Genomic DNA, 26,505 nt, shown 5'->3' with positions numbered 1-26,505 from the left:
AAAACAAAAACAATTTTGTGTATGAATTACAACAAAATTGAGTCATTTTATTTCAGCAGGACAAACGGGTAAACAGTTTTTGATTCAGAAATGACGTTTCAGCCTATAATTTTGAATAATAATAATAAAATGATGAATTTTTTTTCTTTTGTCGTTTTAGACCGCACTTTCAGAAGCGGTTATACTTTTACGTTATATGCTCACTGTCAACAGTATATGTCGACCGCACACTGAACACTCAGTCATGCGAAGAGAGGCGAGAGAATTGTTGGTACGAGATACGACTAGTGCTGTGTGTTAGAGTGAGGAGAAAAGGAAGCCAAACATACTGGAGCCGTTATGTGTTACGTTACCAATCGATTTACCCTTCCATATAAAGCTCACTTCGAAAATCAGGCTTTGCTATTTTTCATCTAATATTTCTACTCTAGTATTGTGGTTCCAATTTACTGAAACACACTGTAAACATACAAAATCTCCCTTGATCTGAATCTGAAACACGACATCTCTCGTTTCATAAACAGCCGGTTGAACACAGTTACTTAAATCGGAATTTTAATGCCCCGCCGAGCAATCCCCCAATACATAGTAATGCCCCTCCCCCTATCAACAACGCTTTTGATCATCCCCAAAGGCGTCCGGAAATTACCATGAATTTCTTCGGTTCAAATTCACCTCACCCTCTCCCTAAAAGGTACACACATTCACGTTCGGCAAGTTGTTCCATGAATAAGCACTCACTTTCCACTCATCAGGCTCATTCTTCAAATAAACGAGTACATCCATCATCTGATGCACACCGGTGAACAAAAGAGACCGAAGTTTCGAATCGTTGATGTCCTGTTTATCGCAAGTTTCATCTGGAATCGGTACACCGTTTGCAGATGCGCCCTGGACAGGATAGGCATTTGGAGATTTTGGGCCCTTGTACTGAGAGGGGCATCCTTTATACAAAAGATCATGTGCGAGAACAATTTCTCTTACTTCAATCTTTGTAGAACAATCACAGTCTTCGTCTCTTCCATACACAGGATTTAAGCAGGGAGTGTGAGGGGACTATTTATATGTGCAATATGCTGGATACCCTGATTTATCACCTCAACAATGATGGATTCTACACAATTTCATAAGCAGATGACAAGAGGTTCGTTCCAACCTTGAGTCACAAACAGATTTCCAACTGTTTGTAAATCGTTGACAACGCGCATGTCTGGTAAATATTGGTTTCTGATTAATTTGAAATTTCTGATTGGAACAGCTGATAGTTCAACTGAAGTTTGGCATGGAATTTCAACATAACCTTTAAAAATAATTTGGGAAAGAAAGTTTTCAATTTGAAAATAAGTAACTCTATACATGGAAGTGTAGATCATGCAAAGAAGTAACTTTCAGACACAAACTGAAAGAATGTCCTCCTGAAACAGCTACTTTCATATAAACATTGAATTACACGAAAGAAAAAAAAATATTTCGAAACAAATACTTCTATATGAACACTGAATTATACAGAAGATACTTTTCTCTACTCAGTTTGTATTTCAAACATTCCACAACGAATGTCACTCCTAAAAATATAACCTCTTCAATTCTTTAAAAATAAATCTAATCAAGTGTATTTCTGGAGAGTAAAAGAAGGTTGCAGTATTTTATATCTCTATTCTATTTACTTATCAACATGGAACTGGGAGGTCACTGCAATAATTAATTTGTGTATTTAAAGATGTTCATATTACAGGTTCACTTAAAGAATTCCCAATTTTTCCTGCGCCAGCAAATACATAGTTTATTTTATAACAATTTTTGCAGGTTATGTTGTTTGTAAGTGCATGAACATAAAACAGAAACAGTAATACGGAATACGCATGCGTCAGATTGATGGTTAGACGATAATCCTCAAACCATTCTGATAGATTTCGAACAGGTTTGAATCTTGGATGGAACAGAAAACTGATAGTTTACTAATGGTTGGAAACTCACGTTGGAACGCAATCACATTACTGCGCAGAATCCTGACTGTCAGAAACTGTTTCTGACGCTGGTTGGAACGAACCTATAGTTATCTTGCAGACCGGCAAATTCGTGAACACACTGTGCGATAGAGCGCAGGATGGGCTCAATATAATAGAAACATGGTGTAAGGAACACTCACTGTCGATCAATCCCAAGAAGACTGAGATTGTCCTTTTCACCAGGAAAAGAAGTTTATCGGGCTCAAAACCTCCCGAAATCTTCAAAAGCAAACTAAATTTCTCTAAAGAGTTGGAAAACCTTGGTACTATCCTCGACAGGAAGCTAACATGGAACTCTCACTAAAAGAGTAGAGCAAAAGGAGCATATGTAGCTTATGAGCAATGTCGGAGGACAGTGGGTCGCGAATGGGGTCTTTCACCCCGTGTGATCACCCGGATCTACACTGCGATAGTAAGACTTATGTTAACGTACGGAGCAATTGCATAGGGACCAAAAGTTCTATAAGCAACGGCCATCCAAAAATTATATCAAATACAGCGACTGGCTTGTTTAAACAACACCAATCGCGGCGATGGAATTAATTATGGGTCTGACCCCTCTGGACCTGTACGTTAAGGAGGTTGCATTAATGGCCATGTTACGATTGCGCACGGCTGGTGTGAACCTCGAAGTAGGAATGGTCAATTGAGGCTAAGCCTATGGAGAGAAGCGCTTACTGCGCAACCTCTGCTGCAGGCAACCAGTGATGCAATTGAACCCAGGTTTGTGTTTAATAAACCCTACAAAATACGAATAAAACAGAGCAATGAGAACAGACTACGCCTCAGGGCTAGTACTAGAGTGCCACCAAGATTTAGCCAAAGCCTCGGTAGATAATGACATTATCCTGAGGTAGGTTAAAGGGCACGACAGGAGTAAAGGTAATCGCATTGCCGACTCTTTAGCCAAGGAAGCGGCTGGACTAAGAATTTAAGGACCCAGTGACACTTCGACAATTGCGGAACTAGCCAAACGCCACACTCATGCTCAATCCCTAAAGAGATGGGATGGAATCAAAAGATACAATCTTGCCAGGATCACCCTGGGCGATCCTGAGAAGCTGGCGCCGAAGAAATATCTGGCGATGATCAGGAAAAATCTACGCTTAACAGTAGGATCTCTGACTGGCCACTGTCAACTAAGGAAACTCCTCCAATACAGGGGGCTAGGGACACACCTCTATGCAGGATCTGTGAACAGGAAGATGAGACTGTCAGGCATGTCCTATGCGAGTGCCCGAAGTTATCGTCAATAAGAGAGTGTGTGTTCGGCGAGTCTTGGCCTACACCTGCCGATATAAAGGAGATGCCTTCTAGTGACCTGTCCACCTTCCTGGAAAGCACAGGATGGACGATGACCTGGAGGACAACTCCTCGGGAGGATGCACAATGGGTCACATGTGGCCTAAGTGCTGTAGGCTTACACTCACCCTCCCTACTCTACAGATACAAATGTGCAATATGCATGGACGAGAAGGAATATTTACACGCTAGTGAGTCTTTACCTCCCAAAAACTATCAAAAATAAATTTCAATTCAGTCAATTCAAATAAAAAAACTATGAATCCAAAAATAATATAAAAGTTTTGAATAAACATAAACTAGAACAAGAATAGAACCAATCGGATGTGGAAAATAGTAAAAAATACTGATCGATAGAGAATTTTGTACTCTTTACATTGATGCAGTTGAAATGTTTCCAAATGTTGATGGCAATGATAATGTTGATGAATGCACTGTAGGAAGTTGGTTTGTGAATATGAGCCTCGGAGTGTTCGACCCACAGTAATCCAGGAGGACAAGTATTTGAGGACCTTGGTGGAGACTGACCCAATTGTGTGTGAAATGGCGAAAGAACTGAGCGTCACCTCCCATGCGGTTTCTGATGGTTCAACACGTTTTGGAAAGACCAGAAAGCTCAAAAAAGGGGTGCCCCCGATTTGAACGTCGTCATGATTCGAGATCTGTTCTTCTTTACTTTTGCGCAACCAAACCGATACTTGTTTTGAATTGGATCTTTATATATCATGAAAAGTGGATCCCCTAAAACAACAGCAGACGTTCAGGACAGTGGTTGAACACCGATGATCCACCCAGAAACTCCTCAAAAGCGAAAAACTTCAGCGGCTGAAATAATTCACTATATCTATCTGCAACCAGGCCAAACTAACCCATCAGAGTTCTATTGTGGGTTAGCAGTAGCCGGAACTGGTCAAATTCTGCTCTACATCCGAAAATTAAACGAATTGATCGCCGAATACCCACCGTACTCCACATACCTCTCGCCAAACGACTACCACTTCTTCAAGCACCTCGATAACTTTCTCACGGTAGAACCTTCTCCAATCAGGACCAGGAGGCAAAAACAATCTTCGTCGAATCTCGAGCAGCCAATTTTTATGCTGATGGAATCAATCGACTTGTGTAACGCTCATCTGGCATGACGGGTTGCTAATTTGATTTCCATTTTATATATTTAGAGTATTCTCAAAAAAGCTTGCTTATAAAGTAACAATCCATGGTTTCCCTCCCAGCAAGGCTGTGATTCCTCGAAGATGCATATTGTCTCAAAATCTCTTTTACTGCATATCGAAGTTGTATTGCAATGTTCCAGAAATTCAATATTTCTTTGCTGTCTGTATCACCATTGCCCCATTTTTTCCTTTGGACAACAAAAAGTCTTGGAGTGGCAGTAACCAAGTGCAGTTCAATATTTTGAGAAGTTAAATTTTACAGAACTCGACATCCTGGTACCAATATTTCGTATACAATTAATTGTACCATCAGGCAAAAAAATCTCATTTACGTATCAATTTGATACAAGATACTGCTGTTTGGAATATTATCTTAGGTTAGGTTCCAAAGTGAGTGGGTCTATTCGATCCTCCACCGCAACCCGCAAGGGTTTATTGTGGCTGAAACCTATTCACACTCCACCAAATAAACCTAGCTCCTTAACGAAGCCGATTAGTTTGCATGGTGAGTGGTCTTTTAGATTAGACGGTAAGAGTACGGCTCTGCCGAACTCTAAAAACCTGATTCGGTCCTCAGCAGGGCAGACACAACGTATGTGCTCGGCTGTTTCATCATTCTCCAAACAGAGTACCTGCATATGACGATTCAAATGACCTGTGAGAAGGCCTGTTAGACATCGTAGTTTATCCCTACTGCAGTACAACTGTTTGGGATCAAGCTTCAAAGGGTGAATAAACGCTTTGGAGTGAGCCAATCCTGGAAGATTCTGCCAGAAGTCCATAAATCTTCTTGCCATCCAGGTGTAAAATGTTAGTGTCGATCGATTTTTTTGTAACACCATTCTGAAAAGAAAATGTGCTTAAATGTCTAAGGTCGTCATAATAATGGGCATTGATTTCTCTGACTCCGACCCTGTATGCAATTCCCATACCGACTGCTGAAGTATACAGTCTTATCTGATATTTGTTCAGATACATGGGTCGGATTTTATCGTACACGTGCGATTCAAAAAGTTAACTCTCGGGGTGGATTTGATCAAAATGTTCGATTCGTTAATGAAAGTACAAAAATATTGTGAATTTTTTAATGAAATATATAACAATTTTAGTTCGTATTCATTATGAATACAGTGAATAGTGGAAAAAAAAATTGGGAAAATTAGGAAAATATGTAGACACATCGCAAGCGATGTTAACTCACTTTGAGATTGAAAAATATAAATAAAAAAAAATATGTTTTTCCGTTAATCATCTGTTGTTAATATAAAAGGATAGCAAATTGACTGGTGAAAGCATGAAGGTTTAGAACTTTTGATTTTGCCGAGATGAGATTTTGATTGAATTAAAGTAGTGATTAGTTTTTGGGAAAGTTTTTGGCTTTCTACCACTCAATCTTGATACAAAAATATGTATGAATCTTCCAAAGAAAGGAAGGGATTTAGTCAAATAGGTGAATGAATGTCTTTACGATGTCATCGATGACAAAAGTAGATCAAACTTATTCCGTGACATTGTGTGTATTTTCTATAATGTTATCCAATTTGGTACTAAAGAACCTTAAGGCAAGTGTCTTACGGCGAAACATCGATATATACCAGTGAGGATGACAGTGTTCCATGTAAGTGCAATTTGTTACCTTTCATTTAAAGTAGTACTCCTGTTGATGATATCTGATTTTATTCCATAACGAATGTTTGGAATACAAACTGAGTAGAGAAAAGTATCTTCTGTATAACTCAGTGTTCATATAAAAGTATTTGTTTCGAAAATCTACACATCCATGTATAGAGTTACTTATTTTCAAATTGATTACTTCCTTCCTTTCTTTGGAAGATTCCCACATCTTTTTGTGTATCAAGATGAAATCGTAGAAAACCAAAAACTTTTTTTCCCAAAAAAGAGATTTTGATCTCACGTGATTGTTGAATAGTAAGACTGGGAAACTTTCAAAACAAATATTTTTATTCAACATTCCGACTCGCTTTGTATTTATTCAGGCTATAGAATAACATATTAATCCCCCATCACCGTCGCTGTAACTCAGAATTAATGCAACATCTCGTCCACCATTTATACCTCCTCAGCCCATAAATAAAAAAATCAATTCGGCGTACAAGGGACGGGAACCATGAATATCCGCCACATTCATCTAAAATCACGCACTATCTAACAAAAGGGCCATCCGTTACTTTCTAGGCGAGATTATGGGTCAATCGAAAAAGCAACTTTGTCACTGCCGACGTAAAACATCATCGTTTCCTGTTCTCAACGCGTTGACTGGAGGAACGGTGAGAAGGATTAGGCCGTCTGATTGGTCGACTTGAGATGATTAAGTACTATTTTAATTTGTTTATTACAAGAAAAGATGAATACATCGGCACACATGCTTCAAAGGGAGATTGATAAAGATGCGACAGTGAAGAAAAATAAACTAGATGTTATAAACAACGAAAAAATATACGTCCTCTCAAAAGTAAACTAAAATATATTCAACAGAAATATTCACTTTTATTTATACAATTAAGTTATGATGTACTCCAGCTGCATGGAAATCCTTGAAAATTGAACGAGAGTAATTTTTTTGCGGAGGAAGCCAGAGTTTTCATCGCCCTTTTGTTAGGTATTTTTACCATCGACAATCTCAAAAAAATATAGAATTTGTAATAATGGAGAACTTGTTCATAAGGGTATAAAGAAGGCAACATTTTTTGTTCACTCCCATAAAATACTGCGTAAATTTAAAGCATTTTTACGTTACATTAGGTTAGATTGTCGACAGTAACTTGTCGTTTTCAATAATATTGCCCACCAAAAATGGCTAAGAAATTATACAGATACTCATCTTAACTTTTCGGGGGCTAGAATCTGAATGGAAATTGAAAAAAAAAACGATGACCCTAACAGGTTTTTCTTTGGTTCGTTTCATTTTCAAGCGTCCTTGACAGATGTCGAAGGTGGTTTAAAATGTGTTGTGTTGACTGATTTCAATGTAGTACGAGGTGGATATTAGTCTGTTGCAATTTCACCACTATCCATATCATTCTCCAAGAAACACACTCTTCTAAAGGCGCAACAATATACGCCGATTTTTTGATTTTACGTCTTGTTCCATTCGTATCGATGTTAACTGTCAGAATTCAAAATGTGTTCGTTCAGTTTTGACACCGTCAATTGTCTATTTCTGTTCATTCTATCACTTTCAATGATCTTGAAGGTTCACATCTGTTTCCTGAAAACTAGCAATCGCCTACCCGAACCACTGAAACCAAAATCAAATGAAGATTCATTCGTGAACTCGAAGAATACTTTATCTATCCACCCACACACCCATGTACTCTTTCAAACATACACCCAACACTCGATTCATCCACCCACCCTTCAATCCTTCCACCACTATACCACCCAACTATCCACCCACCCATTTTCCCATCACTCTTCCATTTCCACCTACCCACTCACCCATCATCTATCCACCCACCCAAACATCGATAAACCAAGACACCCATTGATCTATCCACTCACCCATCCATCCACGCATCTACCCTTCAGCCCAACTACCCAACCATAGATCCACCCGTTCACCCATTCATTCACCCTTCTATGTTTCCACCCCTCATCCACCCGATTATCTACCCAGCCACTCTCCCACCGCTCTATCACTTACCCACCCACAACCAGTCATCCACTCACCAATTCATCCTTCCACCCTCCCAACCATAAATCCATCCACCCGCTTTACCATCATTCACCCAACCATCCTTCTATGAACTCACCCATTCATCGATCCATCCACACACTCGTTCATCTAGCCACCCATTTTCACACCCCTTATCTACGCAACTATCCATCCTTCCACCCCTCATCCGCACAACAATCCATCTATCCATTTTCACATCAATCCAACAACCATCTATCCATCCACCCGCCTTCCCACGATCCATCCAGAAGTCACCTACTCTCCCATTCATCCACTTACCAATCCATCCTTCCCTTCACCCACTCTCCCATCGATCAAACACTGACCCATCGAACCACTCACCCATCCATCTATTCACTCACCTATTGATCTATTCACTCACCCATCGATCTATCAGTTACCCGCCCACCGACCAGTCATCCACTCAACAATTCATCCTTCCACCCTCTCAACCATAAATCCATTCATCCGCTTTAATATCATTCACCTAACCATCCATCTATAAAATCACCCATTCATCGATCCATCCACACACTCGTGCATCCATCCACACATCTTCACACCCCTTATCTACGAAACTATCCATCCTCCACCCCTCATCCGCACAACTATACATCTACCCATTCTTCCATCAATCCATCACTCACCCATCCATCCACCCAACCATCCATCTATCAACACACTGATTCACCGATCCATCCACACCTGTTCATCCAACCACCCATTCTCACACCCTTACCCACTCAGCTATCCATTCATCCATCTTTCTATCCCTGATCCACCCAAATATCCATCTATTTATTCTCCCATCGATCCATCACTCACTATCCATCCACCGATCCATCCACAAGTAATTCACTCACCCATTCATCCACTTACCAATCGATCGTTCTTTCCACCCACCCTCCTATTGATTTATCCACAAGTAATCCACTCTACAATTCATCCATTTACCAATCCATCCTTCCTTCCACCCGCCCTCCCATCGGTCTATTACTCTCCCACCGACCCACTCACTCATCACCCATCCAATCAATCATCTATCCAGTCACCCATTCATCGATCCATCCACACACCCATTCTTCCATCCCTCATTCACAAAACAATCCATCTACCTACCCACCCAACCATCGATCCATCTTCCCTTCCACTCACCCATATATCCTTCCACCAACCAATCTACCCTTTCACCCACCTAGCCAAACATAGTTCCATCCATCAACCCACCCTTCCCTCATCCACCATATCTATCCATCCTTCACTAACCCATCCCTCCTCCCATCCACTCACCCATCTATCCTTCTACCAACCAATCTACCCTTTCACCCATCTAGCCAAACATAGTTCCATTCATCAACCCACCCTTCCCTCATCCACCATATCTATCCACACTTCACTCACCCATCCAACTATCCATCCATCTTTCACTCACCCATCCAACTATCCATCCATCATCCCATACACTCACTCATCTATCCTTCTACTAACCTAACCTAACCTTTCACCCATCTAGCCAAACATAGTTCCATTCATCAACCCACCTTTTCCTCATCCACCATAACTACACACATCGGAAAAGTCTAGGAATATTTTTAAAAATGAAAATAAATTTTTTTTAGATCGCTTTAGGGAAAAAAAAAGTTCACGGGTGATTATTAAACGAATGTAACTTACAACAAAATTTATTAAATGGTCAAAAATACTGAGTGCGCATATAAGCAAAACTAAAAAAAAAATATGGCTCTTCTTTGGCACCCCGAAAAAAACATCATAATACAAAAAAAATTGGAATCAGTACAAAGTATGGCCTCCACGCTGGTTTATTACGGCTCTACATCTATCGTGCATCGACAAAATGAGATTGTCAATGTCTTGTTGAGGTACATTTGCCCATTCAGCGATTAGAAGCTCTCTCAATTGAAACGTTTTGTGAATGTTCCCCATATGCGGAGTAATTCTTCGTTGAAGCATGTCCCACACATACTTGATGGGATTCAGGTCCGGTGATTGTGCTGGCCATGGCAATACATCAACTCCTTCGTTGGTGAGCCAGTCACTAGACGCGCGACATGTGGACGAGCATTATCGTGCATTAGGTGGAAGTTTTCACCAACAGCACCAGCAAACGGACGGACGATAGGTAGAAGAATGGTGTCGAGGTACTGTCGAGCTGTGAGGGAGCGATTTGGAAAAACGAGATCGGTTCTGCCGCCGATCATGATTCCGCCCCATAGCATTACTGTACCACCTCTGTATGTGTGGACTTCCTGGACGTGTCTCAAACGTTCATTATTTCCAGGTCGTCTCCACAGTCTTACTCGACGAGAATCTGGATGAAATCCAAATCTGGATTCGTCTGTAAACAAAACTGTGGCCCAATCATTTGCATCCCAGTTTTGATGTTCTTGACACCACTCTAATCTTCTACCGCGATTGCCTCTCGACAAAGGTGGACATCTAAGTGGCCTTCTGTTGTGGAGATCTGCTTCATGCAGTCGATTTCTGACAGTATCACGACCAATGGTTACCTGGTGCGTCTGCTGCAACACGTTAACCAACTCAGGTGCTGTGATTGTCGGTTGTTTTCTTGCGGTTGAGACCAAAAATCGATCTTGAACTGCAGTTGTAGCGCGTCCTCGCCCTGGATGTTGTTCGGCTGGACTGCCAGTTTCACGGAAACGCCGCCACAATCGACTGATAATACTTTGGGAGACCCCCAAACGAAGAGCTACATCATTTTGTCGCATGCCACCTTGAAGAAGCCCTACAGCTCTATTCATCTCAGCCAATGGTAAGTGATGGCGTTCCATGTTAAAGCACAATATTTCCAGTTTAATTGCTGAGCAAGAACTGCATAGAATGTGCAAACTCGACACTTTCAGATTATTCATTTTAGCCGAAAGCCTACAGTTTGTAAAAAACTTGATAAAAGATTAGTTACCGTTTTTGCAGGCTTTGTTCAACCCATGGAAATCTACAGGGTGGTCGAGTGTACCAATTTAATCGAAATTAAACGACCTCATGCATTTATTTTTATGATATTTAGTATGTTATAAAAATATCCTTAGACTTTTCCGATGTGTGTATCTATCCTTCACTCACCCATCCAACTATCCATCCATCCTTTACTCACCCATCTATCCTTCTACCAACCAATCTACCCGTTCACCCATCTAGCCAAACATAGTTCCATTCATCAACCCACCCTTCCCTCATTCACAATAGCTATCCATCCTTCACTCACCCATCCAACTATCCATCCACCCATCCATCCATACTTCCACCCATCCACCTATCTACGTATCTATCTATTTATCAAGTAAACGTACCCACAAGTGATTGTACTAATAAAAAACTTGAAAAAATTGGGTTTTTGATGTCGCCACCTCGAATTTAACTAATACTGTCACTCGAAACCGCACTTCCATGACCTACTTGGAGATGCAACCCACTTTGCTTGGCTGCAATCTCAATCTGCTCTTAATAATTTATCTCCCATCTTGACAAGACGTCTAGACTTATTACCGAAAGCACCGAGATCGCAAATCACAGAAAATTAATTAACACCGCTTAAACGTTAATAGATCAACACGGTAAGAGCTGAAGAAATTGGCGACCAGCTGCGAAATTGATTAATCTTGAGGCAACGGAATTATATTTGCAAGATTGATTTTTTTCTCGTGATATTGTAATGTTCTCAGAAATCAGTTAATATTCAGATACAGGACTAAATCAGACTTATACTTTTTACTGTTGATATTTGAAACGGCTTTAGACGTTTTATGCTTTGGCTCGCTAAACAGTTTCTTCATTCTACAGACCAGACTATAACAATATCCATATCGTAAAATATAACGGTACGAATTATTGTTTCTGTCTTCTATCCTCAACAGTAAATATACAAAGGAAGGATCTAAAATAGTGCCGCAGTAATCCACATCAATTGTTGTTGCAACACTTGCAATCCGCAACATCTGGCCGATCGATTAGAGAAAAATATTATCCCCAACAAACAAACTCATCGCGGGATGTTGAAACATTTTAAATGTTTCGAAACTCAACCCGATTAGAGAAACTGAAAACAGACGGTATAGACAGGAGAAGCGTAGTCGATATTGATAAATATGTCGAAAAGTAGGTTGCAATTATTAAGAAAATAAATCAATGCCTCATTGACGAGTTGCTGAAGATAAGTTGACCTAACAGGCCAATACAAATCTATAAATAAACCGGCTGTATGTGCATGTATGTTCGATGTTTCAATGCCCGGATGTTAGAATCATATTTATGAAGCATAAGGACTGTCGCTTAATCCAGAAAATAATTTTATCGCATATAGCACTTCATCAGTTTGGTGTAACTAAGTGCAAGGATGGACAACGCTTGTTTTCAAAGCACACATGTCTGCACACCTGTATTTTTTGATTCCTTGCATTTTTGCAACCAAGTGTTGTGTATCATTGTACTTAGCCATATTGATGAGGACTATATATTCCGAAACACAGGTCTACGGTTTTGTTCATTCATCAATTTCTATTTTGTCTCCTTCAAAGTAGTCCCCCTCAGGCAAGGTACACTTGTGCCAGTGTTTTTCCCAATTCTCGAAGCGTTTCTAATACGCACTTTAGGATATGTCCTTGAGCTCTTTCACCGAATCGATTTTTATCTCCTCAATAGTCGCGAAAGCCCTTTCACGGTACTCTTCAAATTTGGAAACAGGATAAAGTCGCAGGAGGGCAAATCTGGTGAATACGGTGTCTGAGGCATGAAAACGGTGTTGTTTCTGTCCAAAGAAACACGAATAAACAATGACGAATGAGCAGGTGTATTATCGTGATGCCAAAGCCCTGAACTGCTTTTCCACAAAACCGGACGTTTTCTTCGTATTGCTTCTCGCAAGCGACGCATAACTTCAAGATAATACTCCGATAATTGTGGAACTAGCCAAACGTCACACCCATGCTCAATCCCTAAAGAGATCGGATGGATTCAAAGGATGCAGTCTCGTCAGGATCACCCTGGGCGACCCTGAGAAGCTGTAGGCTTTCTGACTGACCACTGTCAACTGAAGAAACACCTCCATAATATGGGGTTAGTGGTCACACCTCTATGCAGGATGTGTGAGATGTATGCGAGTGTCTGGAGTATGGAGAGTCTTGGCCTACACCCGCCGATATAAAGATGTCTCCCAGTAACCTGTCCACCTTCCTGGAAAGGACAGCATGGACGATTACCTAGGAGGACAACTCCTCGGGAGGATGTACAATGGGTCACATGTAGCCTAAGTGCTGTAAGCCTACACTCAACCTCCCAACTCCTCTTATCTTGCATTTGCACAGATGCCTTGCGGTACCCGACAAAATAGTGAGATGCATTGAACAACTGATACCACTTTGGCAAACTCGCTTCACCGTAAAATCTGGTCAAGCAAGAGTCCAAACAGGGTGGGTCACTTTCAAAAGGGGTGTATTTCAGTGTGATTCCCTCAGTACCCTTCTCTTCTGCATCTCACTATTGCCATAACCCGTTGCGTTCAGAAATACTCGGGGGTATAACTGTGGCACCCCCGGAAACCGGAGGCACAAGGTCACCCGTTTGTTTTATACGGATGATCTTAAACTTTATGCCTCTGACGAGAAGTATCTCCATCAGTCCTTGAGGGTGGTGGAAGAGTAAACGCATGCTATCGGTATGGAATTCGGGATAGACAAATGTGCAATGGTCCATCTGAAAAGAGGACGATGCGGGAACTACGGAGAGGATGTGCAGCTCGTAGATGGAAGCATCCTACACCATCAGGATGCCGGAGAGACGTATACTTCCCTTGGGGTGGAAAAACTCAACTCACAAGAGGTAACAGCAGTGGAGAACTCTCTCCGCGGCAAGTATCAGCACAAACTTCGACAGATCTGTTCATCGGAACTGTCGTGGAAGAACAAAGTTGCCGCAACAAATATGCTTGCCGTTCCAATCTTATTCTACTCGTTTGGAGAAGTGAAGTGGACTCGGGAGGAGCTGTATCAACTCGACGTAAAGACCCGAAAAACGATGCATCTCTTTAGGAGTTTGTATTCCAAATCGTCCATTTCACGGTTGTACTTCCCCCGACATCAGGGAGGCCGTGGACTTTTGAGTTTGGGGTGTCTACATGACAGAATGGTACTGGATATAGCCTGTAAAGGCGTCAGGAGTTCGGATCCCCTTCTCTGAATGGTCCGTGACCATGAGAGAGCAGGAATTGGAGCATTTCTCCTTAGGGCAGCTGCCCAAGCAGCTGATGACCTCGGTCATGAACTCTGTCACCGAGTTGGAACCCGTTCAGCAAAAAGCTCAGATAAAAGCCGCAGAGATCACCTTACTTCTGCGGAAACACAAGGATAAGCCAATGCATGGGGTCTTCTTCTATAACATTGGAGACCTTGGCTTATCAAAGCGCCTGACGTTCGCTTTTCTCAGGTCGAGTGAGCTGAAGTCGGAAACTGAGGGGTTCATCATGGCTTGCCAGGATGGTGTCTTCGACACCTTAGTCTACCGCAGTCGCATGATGGGTATAGAGGTTCCTGACACAAGGTGCAGGCGCCCGAGACCCTAATGCACTTGCTTTCAGCATGTCCAGCATATGCGGCCTCGGCCTATATTCGTCGACATAACGCGGCCCGTAGAGTGCTTCATTACCATCTACGGCACCTTTACGGTATTGACGAGACACCGATGTTGCCCTACGCTCCGGGGGATATTGAATCCGTTGTGGGGAATGAGAAGTGCCGAATTTATTGAAACTATTCGTTCCCCACACTCAGGCTCATACAAGCTAATAAGCCTGATGTAGTCCTTCTCGACCACCAGACCAAGAAGATATTTGTCGTGTAGTTTTCAGCTCCTGGCGAGACGAGGAGGAAAAACGGATAAAATATCGAGATTTTCTCTTCGAACTCCGCAGACTCTATCCAGATCACTCTTTCAAGATGGTTGTTCTGATTATTGGAGTCCTTGGTGGAATGATGCCCTTTCTACTGTCAAATCTTAAAATCATACCGGCTTGGCAGAAATCTTAGCCGGACGGATGCAGAAGGCTGTCATTCTTGACTCACTGCGTTTTCTCAGGGCACATGATTCTCTGACCCAATGATCACTTACCCCACGGCGTGGGGAGAGGTCATTGGTTGATAATGCTGGTGCGTCCTCCTGAATGTATCGGGGCTTAAGGGGATAGGGCCTGACCAGCGCACAATATGGTGAAAAAAAATAGTAATCGTCTTTATTATTTTCCAAAAATATATTACAAAATTCAAGATTGAGGAAATATATCAACGGAATATTTTTGAAAATAAAGGGCGAAGTTCAGTTCAGTTCAGTTCCTGAATAGATTTAACAATTGAACTGTTCTTTCATTTTATTTCGATTAGTTAGTTTGTTTTTTTATCTACAGACGCAGCATTATTACAATTTCTGTTGATTTTCTTATTCTTTATGTTTATAAAAATGAAAACTGATTTTATTTATTGATGCAATCAATAATAAAAAAAAAGTTTCGTAAACTCTTTTCATTTCATAAAACGCATTTGTTGATCAAGGATTTATTTTCAAAATTAACATCAAGAAACCAATTTCCATTGAAAAAATCACTATTTCCACCGTTCTTTCGTATTCCTAAAAAATCTAGTATTCCATTTGTGTATTCAATAGATAATTTGTTATAAACAAGTGAATTTATTTCTATTAGTAGGTAATATTCCCTTTTAGGTATGCAAATAAATAAGTCACCGTGATCATATGTATCTGTCGCTTTTCAAGTGTTCAAATAATCTATATTGACCACTTACCTGTCTATCAAAACTTGCATTTCATCGTAAAAACATTGTGCCACTGCGTTACTGTCGATTTTCCCATGTCTGGATGCAAGCCTATAGAAATAAATCTGTCACTGACTCAAATAAAGTTTTGATTTCGAAATTAGTTCACAAAACCTCCAGTAGCTTGACTACATTTTTTTGTTTCTTCTTTCATTATTTTCAAACAAAAAACCTGCCACTCTGCCAAATATCGATAATACGAAAAAAAAAAATTACAAACATTGTAGAAAATTTAATTTTGAACAACTTTTGTTTCCAATACGGTTTTTGACAGATCACGCGTGAATCGTGTCTTGTGCCATTGTCAAACTTGTTTAGTTCGGTCTATAATTTAACCATGAATCGACTTACAAATGAACAACGCTTGCAAATTATTGGATTTTATTATCAAAATTCATGCTCGGTGAAGAAAGCGCGTCGTGCACTTCGTCCAATTCATGGGCAGTTTCGTCGGCCTACTGAGCTATTTTGAAACTTGTGAATAAATTTCGAACCCAGTTTACATTATTGGACAATAAACCACCAACACACATACGTAGAGTGAGGACCGAAGAAAATATTGCGGCTGTATCCGCCAGTTTTCGTGATGACCGTGAAATGTCGATTCGCCGCCGATCGCAAAAATTGGGCCTCTGTTACGACACTGCGTGGAAAATTTTGCGAAAGGATTTGGGTGTAAAACCTTATAAGATACAGCTGGTGCAAGAATTGAAGCCACACGACCTCCCACAACGTCTAACAATTGGTGAATAGACGCTAGCAAAGTTGAGTAAGATCCACATTTTTATCGAAAAACTGTGTTCAGTGACGTGTTCTGGTTGAATGGATACGTAAAAATTGGACATGCCTGACATGTGTTTCAATAAAACGGTGCCACATGCCACACGGCACGCGAAACAATGGCCCAATTAAGAGCCGCCTTCAGTGAACAGTTTATCTCACGTTTGGGGGTGGTCAATTGGCCGTCTAGATCGTGTGATTTAACGCCTTTGGATTATTTCTTGTGGGGTCATGTTAAAGCTCATGTCTACAGGGATAAACCAGCAACGACTGGTTGGCTCTGGAATCCAATATTGAAGCATTTATACGTGAAATACCGGTCGATATGTTAGAGAGAGTATGCCAAAATTGGACTTTGCGCATTTGCATGAAATCATCTTCAAACATTAAATTTTATTGATCGTTCTATCGATTTCAATGAAGATTTCATCAATTTTTTCAATTTTTTTTTGTTTTGAAAATCAAATCCTATACCTCTTAAAAAATCATCCGTTATAAAACCAGTAACCCCCAAAAAATCCAGAAAGAAAATTGCCAGTAACTTGTTTTGCGTTGTCCCTTTTTTACACTAATTTGACTGGGCTAACATGCATTTGGCCTAAGATGAAAAACAGAGGTTGCATCTTTTGATGCAACCAACTGATCTTCAGCCTTTCCCGTTTCAGTAAATGTTCACATTTATTTTTTGTATCATTCTGGGAATAAAGACCTATTATTATTATTATTATTATTCATATGCAGGAGAAAGTACAATATAATGAACCGGGCATCCGGATAATTTGGACTGATTTTACTTAATCATAGAAAGTGTGTATGTCAGTCAAATGGATTTACACTAATTGAAGTACCAGGTATTTAGTATAAAGAGAAATTTAACAGCAACCGCGGCTGAATTTCTATTTAAAGAATAAATTATATCGAAGGAAAAAATGGAACGAAAGCAAAATTAAATGGTCAGACTGGTCTCCATGTCAAAATAGTGACTGATTTCCGACTTTTATTTACAGGCTTACATTTCGAAAATCAATCGCCTTTCATCCTCAAAAAAAAACCACAAAACTCGTGGTGAAAATCCTCGATAGCAAATTTTGTTGTTCTATCCAATCAAAAGATGAGTTAACTTGACTGACAGCCTTTATTTTGATAATATAATATAAGAGGCAACAGAAAAGTTTTTGCATTTTTGAAAAAATATTCTTTAAATTAGAAATTATACAAAAAATATTTCCAAAAACGGGTGCTGATGAAAAAAAAAAATGTCAGAAGTGGGATTCGAACCCACGCCCACAGAGTGGACCAGAACGCTCGAACCTACTGCGTAGGCAAGGAATCCTTGAGTCTGGCGCCTTAGACCGCTCGGCCATCCTGACATGTGCGATAACATAGCGACAATAATGTCTTGTACTATCAACCGAACGTAATAAGATAGTTAAAAGGAGGAACGAAATATATACACTATACAGGGTATATCGTAGGAAATGACTTTAATTTCATCAAGTGATTTCTTGTCATATTTTATGACGAAGTGTTCAACACAAAAAAATGTTGCTTTCACTTGATACGTTTTTCGAAAAACGATTTTTTGGTTATAAAATTAAAGAGTCGTAATAAGAGGAGGTTTTGGAGTTGTTGTTCTCATGGCTCCTGTGATGTTCAAAGAAGCCAGTCACTGTATAAGATCCGACTGTATGTTGTTTAGAATACAAAAAATAGCAATGTCAAGTTGTTCTGTACCTCTTCAATCCCAACATCTTCCGCTCAAAAAGATACCTCCTGAACCATTCGGTAGGTCGGTAGCCAGGCGGTTCAACGTGGGTGCTTTGTTCGCTTTCTCAATCGATCGATGTGTGAGAGTCGGTGGTTCAAGCCCTAGTCTGAACGATCGATTTTCACTTGCTATCGTCCAACCCGTGTTAGGAATCACACGTGAAAAGGTAAGACCTCGTTAGTCCTTAGCTTGCACAAGTTTGGACTCCTGAGGGTTGTCGTTTGTAGGGATGCGACAGCTGGTTAACGGAAAAAACATATTTTAAACATATTCCAGCGGTATAATTCCATAATTTAATCAGCGGTAAAGCGTGATCAATACAATCAAAGGTTCCGGATAGGTCGCAAAATATTACACGGGAATATTCTCAATATTCAATAATCTCAATATAATAATAATAACAATAATAACAATATAAATAAGAAATCATTCATATAAATACCTAAAGTGACATCACCCGATGTTTCAAGCTTAATTAAAAAACCCGACCCAGAAACGTCTGATACCGATAAGGCTATAATAATTAAACGACGACATTCGAGATGCAGATCATCTCTTCTCGAACGGGAGCCGTCGCGTCCCGTCATCCCGAGACCTCTTCAAGAATCTCAACAAGCGGGCGTTTGTCCGTGGTCGCGGAACGGAACTAAATATACTCGTTAATTAGTGAATCGATGTCAGATAACAGATGTATGGCGCTCTCTGCAGTGCTTTTAGCACCACTTGATTTCGAGGAGTGTTTCCAGCCAGTCTGCGGCCTCGACTAGAGTAAATTAGGAGTCTGTGGCGTTATTTCATTGTACCAATGATCTGCATATTCTTGAATATAGGTAAAGCCAGATTATTTTTGTTCGTGACTCTCTAGCTTCATCGAATATCGTTTCTTATAGACCGCCGTTCCTTATAGACCTCAATCAAATGTTTCATATAGACCAATGTTTTTTATAGAACGCAAGAAGATGATAGACCGCCGTTTCTTATAGACCGTACGTAGCGGTTTCTCATAGACCACCGTTCATTATAGACTGCGAGCAGATGTTTCCTATAGACCGCCGTTACTTATAGCTCGCATTCAAATGTTTCATATAGGCCAATGTTTTTTATAGATCGCAAGAAGATGTTTCTTATAGACCGCCGTTTCTTATAGACCGCACGTAGCGGTTTCTTATAGACCACCGTTACTTATAGACCACGGGCAGATGTTTCTTATATACCGAAATCGAATGTTCATATAGACCAGTGTTATTTGCAGATTGCAAGCATATGTTTCTTATAGACCGCCGTTTCTTATAGACTACAAGCAGCAGTTTCTAATAGAACACCGTTTCTTATAGACCGCAAAAAGTGGTTTCTTGAAGACCGCCGTTACTTATGGGCCGCAATCAAATGTTTCATATAGACCAATATTTTTCATCTATAGCATGCAGATGTTTCTGAAAGACCGCTGTTTCTTATAGACCGCAAGCAGCGGTTTCTGATAGACCGCCGTTACTTATAGACCGCAAGCAGATGTTTTCTATAGACAGCCGTTTCTTCTAGATCGCAAGCAGCGATTTCTTTTAGACAGCCGTTGCTTAGAGACCGCAAGCAGATGTTTTTTATAGACTGCCGTTTCTTCTTAACCGCAAGCAGCGGTTTCTTTTAGACAGCCGTTACTTAGAGAACGCAAGCAGCGGTTTCTGATAGACCGCAAGCAGATGTTTTTTATAGACTGCCGTTTCTTCTAGATCACAAGCAGCGGTTTCTTTCAGACACCGCTGCTTAGAGACCGCAAGCAGCGGTTTCTGATAGACCGCCGTTAATTATAGACCGCAAGCAGATGTTTTTTATAGACTGCCGTTTCTTCTAGACCGCAAGCAGCGGTTTCTTTTAGACAGCCGTCGCTTGGAGACCGCAAGCAGCGATTTCTGATAGACCACCGTTACTTATAGACCGCAAGCAGATGTTTTTTATAGACAGCCGTTTCTTCTAGATCGCAAGCAGCGGTTTCTTTTAGACAGCCGTTGCTTAGAGACCACAAGCAGATGTTTTTTATAGACTGCCGATTCTTCTAAACCGCAAGCAGCGGTTTCTTTTAGACAGCCGTTACTTAGAGACCGCAAGCAGCGGTTTCTGATAGACCGCCGTTACTTATAGACCGCAAGCAGATGTTTTTATAGACTGCCGTTTCTTCTAGATCGCAAGCAGCGGTTTCTTTCAGGCACCCGTTGCTCAGAGACCGCAAGCAGCGGTTTCTGATAGACCACCGTTACTTATAGACCGCAAGCAGATGTTTTTTATAGACTGCCGTTTTCTTCAAGATTACAAGCAGCGGTTTCTTTTAGACAGCCGTTACTTAGAGACCGCAAGCAGATGTTTCTCATAGACCGCAGCAGCTCAGTTTCTTATAGACTGTCGTTATCTATAGACCGTAATCGAATGTTTCATATAGACCAGAGATGTTTCTTATAGACCGCCGTTTTTAATAGACCGCTGTTTCTTATAGACTGCGAGCAGCGGTTTCCTATAGACCGCCGTTACTCATAGACTGCAAGCCGATGTTTCTAATATATCGTAAGCGGATATATGGCCAAAGAAACTATGACTTTTTAGATTATTTTCATTCATGACTCTCCAGATTTATCGAATATAGATTTTTACAGACCGCAAGCAGGTTCCTACAGACCGCAAGCAAATGTTTCTCATAGACTGCCGTTTCTTAAAGACCGCCGGTATTTATATACCGCAATCATATAGACCAAAGTTTTTTATAGACCACAAGCAAATGTTTCTTATAGACCACCGTTTGTTATAGACAGCAATCAGCGGTAACTTATAGACCACAATAAAATGTTTCATATAAACTAACGTTTTTCATAGATACCAATCAGATGTTTTGATAGACCGCCGTTTCTTCTAAACCGCAAGCAGCGGTTTCTTATAGACCGCAATCAAATGTTTTATATAGAGCAAAGTCTTTTATAGATCGCAAGCAGATGTTTCTTGTAGACCGCCATTACTTATAGCTCGTAAGCAGCGGTTTTTTATAGACCGCCATTACTTATAGACCGCAATCAAATGTTTTATATAGACCAAATTCTTTTATAGATCGCAAGAAGATGTTTCTTATAGATCGCAAGCAGCGGTTTCTTGTGGACCGCCGTTACTTATAGACTGCAAGCAGATATATGACCAAACGAACTATGACTTTTAGATTATTTTCATTCGTGACTATCCAGCTTTATCGAATATCCTTTCTTAAAGACCGCAAGCAGCTTCTTAAAGACCGCAAGCAGATGTTTTTCATAGACTGCCATTTATTACAGACCGCAAGCAGTGTTTTCAGCCAATCTGCGGACTAGAATAGTGGAAATTAGAAGTATGTGGGGTTATTTCACTGTATCGACGATCTGTATATTTCTGGATATAGAAAAAGCCTAAACCCAAAAAATTGTATGACTTGTCAGATTTTTTTTGTTAGAAACTCTCCAACTTCATTGAAGATAATTTCTTATAGAATTTCATTTTTGAGGTTATCCGTGAAAATCAACCAGGGCCTTAGCGGGCTTTCGTTAAATTGAAAATAATTTTGAGAAACACACATAATAAGTAGGTCTAGAATTTCTTGTTTCACCACAGGTTTAACATGGTTTTTATCTCAGAGAGCTCAACTGTTTCAATTTGCGGAATAATGGGAAATATATTTTGGACACCAAATGTTATCAGGAAAAGCTACGTTCTTGATGTTATACGCCAATTGATATGTTTCATTCATATCGTGGTCTGAAATTAGTTTCCATCAACTGTATAAGCGTTTTTACTATCTGCGACAAGCGAATGTTTATAAAAAACACATCATCTGAACAAGTAATCGTTTGTCTGGACAGCCATCAATCACTGATGTTACTTCAAATCCGGAAGCAATCAAGCTATTCAGTAAAGATGAAGCCGTTACTCTACACATACCGAATGCAAAAGAAAGTTTCCCTGAACACCTCGAAACAAGTGAATTACGCCGTAATACTTCATATCCTGTATAAACACAAACAAACTATGATCTAATGATAGCCAACGCTTTCCTGTGTTCAGCGTAAAAGCAGAAAACAAAATCGTAGCGCGAATATTAAATCGCGACCAGCGTGTTTCTAATAGTAAAAATGCGATCTGTGTGTATAAACTTACAACAGAAACCGGTTAAAGACGTTGATAGTACTGTCAAAAGTGAACTACACGAAAGAAAGTAACCTTTTAGTTATTTATTCGTCTATTTACGAAAATTTCCAACCATCAGATACAGATCCAATAACAAGATGGCACCAAAGGCAAACATAAGGACTGAAAATTTTTGATGTACAGTTAAGAACTCTTATAGCAGATTTCCACCAAACAAACAAAACCACAACGAAAAAGCTGAGCTTTCAAATGCTTCTTGAAAGCTGTAGCCCCGAGCAAAAAAAATACTCAAAGAAATCACCAGCTTTTTTGAAAATTTTATATTAGATACTAGCTAGCCGGGGAAACGTTATATTGCCACATAAATCATTTCTATCAGAACAAAAACACCCACAAATAATATTAATCTCTTAATGCTATAGCGTGTACAATATTTTCCGTTAGTCCATGTTCAGCTAATACAAACAAACCGGGTGGTTTGCCCACTGTAGAGTAGGGAGATTGAGTGTAGGCCCCAGCACTTAGGCCACATGTGACCCATTCTCCATCCTCCCAGAAGTTGTCCTCCTATGTCATTGTCCATCCTGTCTCCAGGAAGGTGGACAGGTCACTAGGAGACATCCCCTTTATATTGGCAGGTGTAGACCAAGACTCGCCGAACACACATCCTCTTTGGCAACCTTGAGGTGTCACACGGTGGCCTCCGCGAAGGTTTTGGAAGGTGCAGCGACATTACTGTCGTTGCGCGGCTTCTTCAACCTTCTTGGGGTTCCCTCCGTGGAGGTGCACAAGTGAGGGAGCTTTCCTGCAGTGGACGCCGGTTTCTTGCATGTATTCAAGGCGCAGCTCTTGGCGCCCAGCGCAGGAAGTGCCCTTGCTGTTGGAGGTGGAGTGGAGGAGGAGGGTGCACTTACAGTTGCTGCCACTCCTGCCACATTAGCTCTCTCTCCTCTTTTGCCTCGGCGCCCCAAATGCGCTTACGCCTTGGACTTTGCATTACATCACGAGGTGATCTGTATTCCAAGCGGTAGATTGGGGTGGACATTTCTGTTCATCCCCAGCCACCTCCTTAGATTGAGGTGAGCAGTTCTCTCCATCCTCGGGATCGCTTTTCGTTGTTTCTGTTTTTGTGTTTGTTTCATTCATGTGTGTTCCCATGAGTAGCAACGAAAGAGTTGGTCACCTCTGGCAGAGCTCCGCATTACCAGAGGTAGGCTAATTACAATGAGGTTTCGCTCAGTTCCCCAAAGGGATCGTTCGTAACCGTATATCACCCTGCGGCCATTCAGCTGTCGGAACGATTCCTTAAACCTTAGCTTGGGTAGGCTGGTCCACGGTGGCATGTTTTGCAGAGGCTTTTGGGGGATTTAGTTCCCCTCACCCTACTTATTTCGGCCACCGACCAGGGGTCCAGTGAGTCCGTCCGTAAGCCCACATTGACTCCCCGGACAGGGCCTCCAGTCCCCTGGCCGTTCCCCTATCCGCCACCTGGGGACGCGCCCGATAGGTAGCCCAACTCACGGTCACTCGACAGCATGCCACATATGATTCCGTGTGAAAAACATGGTGTGCTCAAACCCAAGCCAAAAACGGCCATTGTTGGGCCTTTCGACATCTGAAGGTATAAAAAGGAATCGTGAACTCAATATATTTTCACCTCGGAACTTGCCATTTAAAATCTGGTTTCGACAACGTTGTTCATTAATTTTTTATTGACTAATCACGTGCCGTTGCACAGCCGTGGTGGTTTCAAATTACGGAGCGGTCCAACCTTCAGTTGTGAATTATGCTGTGGCATGCCTGGCAAATCCAATGAGTTCAAAAAACACACTGTTGGTTAATTCGCAGCTTCGATGGCATCACAAACTGTATCTACGCTCAATGGATGACCAATAATAGTGGTCAAAAACTGTGTAGGTAGTGAGGGAAGCCTGATTTTGTGAGAGAGACAGGAGACCGGCTCTGTGCTGATTACTGAGTGAGAAGTGACACCTGGAGGAAGTAACTGATCTATGATCAGGGTTGAAGTGATATTAAATTACTAAAATGACTAATTAAAAATAGGGGTTGGTGGTAGAAGGGTAAACATTGAGGGTAATATGTATTTTTAATGTCACATCATAAAAAAAATTAAAACTACAAATGTGGCTCAGAAAATCAGTGAGTGGTAGGAAGAATAGATCAAAACGTATTCTCAGACCTACCGAATATACATATCAACATGAAAATCGGTTAAGCCGTTTTCGAGAAGTATGGCTACTAACACTGTGACACAAAAATTTTATAAAGATAAATCCAACATTTGAAGAAAGATTCTTCCAAGAAAACTACTGTTGTGTGTGTCCTCATTAAATAATTGAAACTATAGTTGTTAAAGTTTCTTTGTCTGGTCTTGAACTTAAACTCTCGAACTGGACTACAGAAATTACGCTAAACATATTCATACGGCCGGTTTACGTAATAACGAAGAAAAAACGGGCAAAATAATATCGTCTCGGAACTCGTTATAAATTACGGTCTTCCGTGTGATTCTGGCAAATGCTACTGCGGCTAAAATTAGCGACGATGGAAAATAAATAAGACAGGCATTAGTCTAGGCATTCGATTTTTACTTTGTCGTTATACCTGGAGTCATCAAGCAGTCACTTTTGTTTGCTCACGTTACCAATAATCCAGAAATGGGCCTCTCGATGAAAATTAGGGTCAGTTTCCAACTGTTCCAGAGTTCATTTAGCGAACTCACGTCATTGTGTTTGGCCGTTTACCTTCAGTTCCTGGGTCAGTTGGATTTTGTACGGGTGCAGGCCCAAATCACGACTTTTCGACCTTCAGGCACAATAGTGGAGGGAGAACGTTCCCGCTATGTTCGTTGTTGGGTAGGTTTGTCAGGAGTAGAGGAAGAACGTGGGCCCGCCACCTCGACCCTCTCAGGGTCCACCGTTACAATGTCGGAGCAAAAGAAACATCCGTCAATTGCGCAACGTGTTGTAATCAAGTTTACCGCCGCAGGAAGCGTAAAACTGGCCGAAATCTTGGAGAGATTGACTGCCCAGTTCGAGGAAGAGACACTGTCGCGAGCCAGAGTGTTTGCATGGCATAAACAGTTTGTGGAGGGTCGTGATCGTGTTGACAATGAGAGCCGCTACCGTGGACCTCGCACCAGCATTGCAATGAACAACATCAGCAGTGTTGGACGGCTTATTGAAGATAACAGACGTCGTACCACTTCTGAAATTGCAAGTCAGGTCGGGATAAGTTATGGGAGTACTTACTCCATTCTCATAGATGAGCTAGGGTACCGTAAGGTGTGCGCCAGGCCTTCTCTCAGTTCTTCTCACAGTCTTCTTGCACGATTTTAGGAACAAGGACCAATTTCACACTCACATTATCACCTGTGATGAAACATGGGAGCACCACTACACCCCAGAGTGTAAACAAGCGAGTATAGAGTGGAGAAAACAGGGAGAACCTGGACCAGTGAAAGCCAAGTCACGTTTGTCGGCTGGAAAGGTATTTGCTACCGTTTTTTGACCAGCGTGGATTGCTGTATCTCGATTGTTTGCACGAGCGCAGGACATTTAATGCGGCCTACTACTGCGAGTGAGGTCCGACTTGCATATCGCCGCAAAAGAAGATACCTATCGATCAGGGAAGTGGTTCTTCTGTATGACAATGCTCGCCCGCATAGAGCAGCCTTGACTAGGGAAAAACTGGAGCAACAGGGGTGGGAAACATTGGAACGCCCTCCTTACAGTCCAGACCTGTCACCCTG

General features: G+C 41.1%; 1 protein-coding gene and 1 non-coding gene across 3 annotated transcripts in view; both read right to left on the bottom strand.

Moving 5' to 3' along the window:
• mthl1 (adhesion G-protein coupled receptor methuselah-like 1) overlaps window positions 1-26,505 on the bottom strand; it is a 215,277-nt gene that overhangs the window by 66,943 nt on the left and 121,829 nt on the right. Inside the window, exon 4 of one of the 2 annotated variants that reach the window (XM_074171733.1) lies at window positions 16,004-16,084. The exons of the other annotated variant lie outside the window; for it this stretch is intronic. Within the exon in view, the coding sequence (XP_074027834.1) occupies window positions 16,004-16,084 (81 nt within the window). The remainder of the gene's footprint in view (window positions 1-16,003; window positions 16,085-26,505) is intronic. 2 annotated transcript variants of the gene reach the window in all.
• On the bottom strand, window positions 18,071-18,183 carry TRNAL-CAA (transfer RNA leucine (anticodon CAA)). Its single transcript has 2 exons — window positions 18,146-18,183; window positions 18,071-18,115 (listed from the first exon to the last, which is right to left on the bottom strand). It is a non-coding gene; the product is annotated as a tRNA-Leu (tRNA).

This window comes from Leptinotarsa decemlineata, unplaced genomic scaffold (genome assembly GCF_025532065.1).
Source record: "Leptinotarsa decemlineata unplaced genomic scaffold, Ldec_3_MD MMD2_P_RNA_scaffold_12, whole genome shotgun sequence".
Classification (NCBI taxonomy): Eukaryota; Metazoa; Arthropoda; class Insecta; order Coleoptera; family Chrysomelidae; genus Leptinotarsa; species Leptinotarsa decemlineata.
Note: the sequence above shows the minus strand (reverse complement) of the source record. Positions and strands in the feature narration are given on the sequence as shown.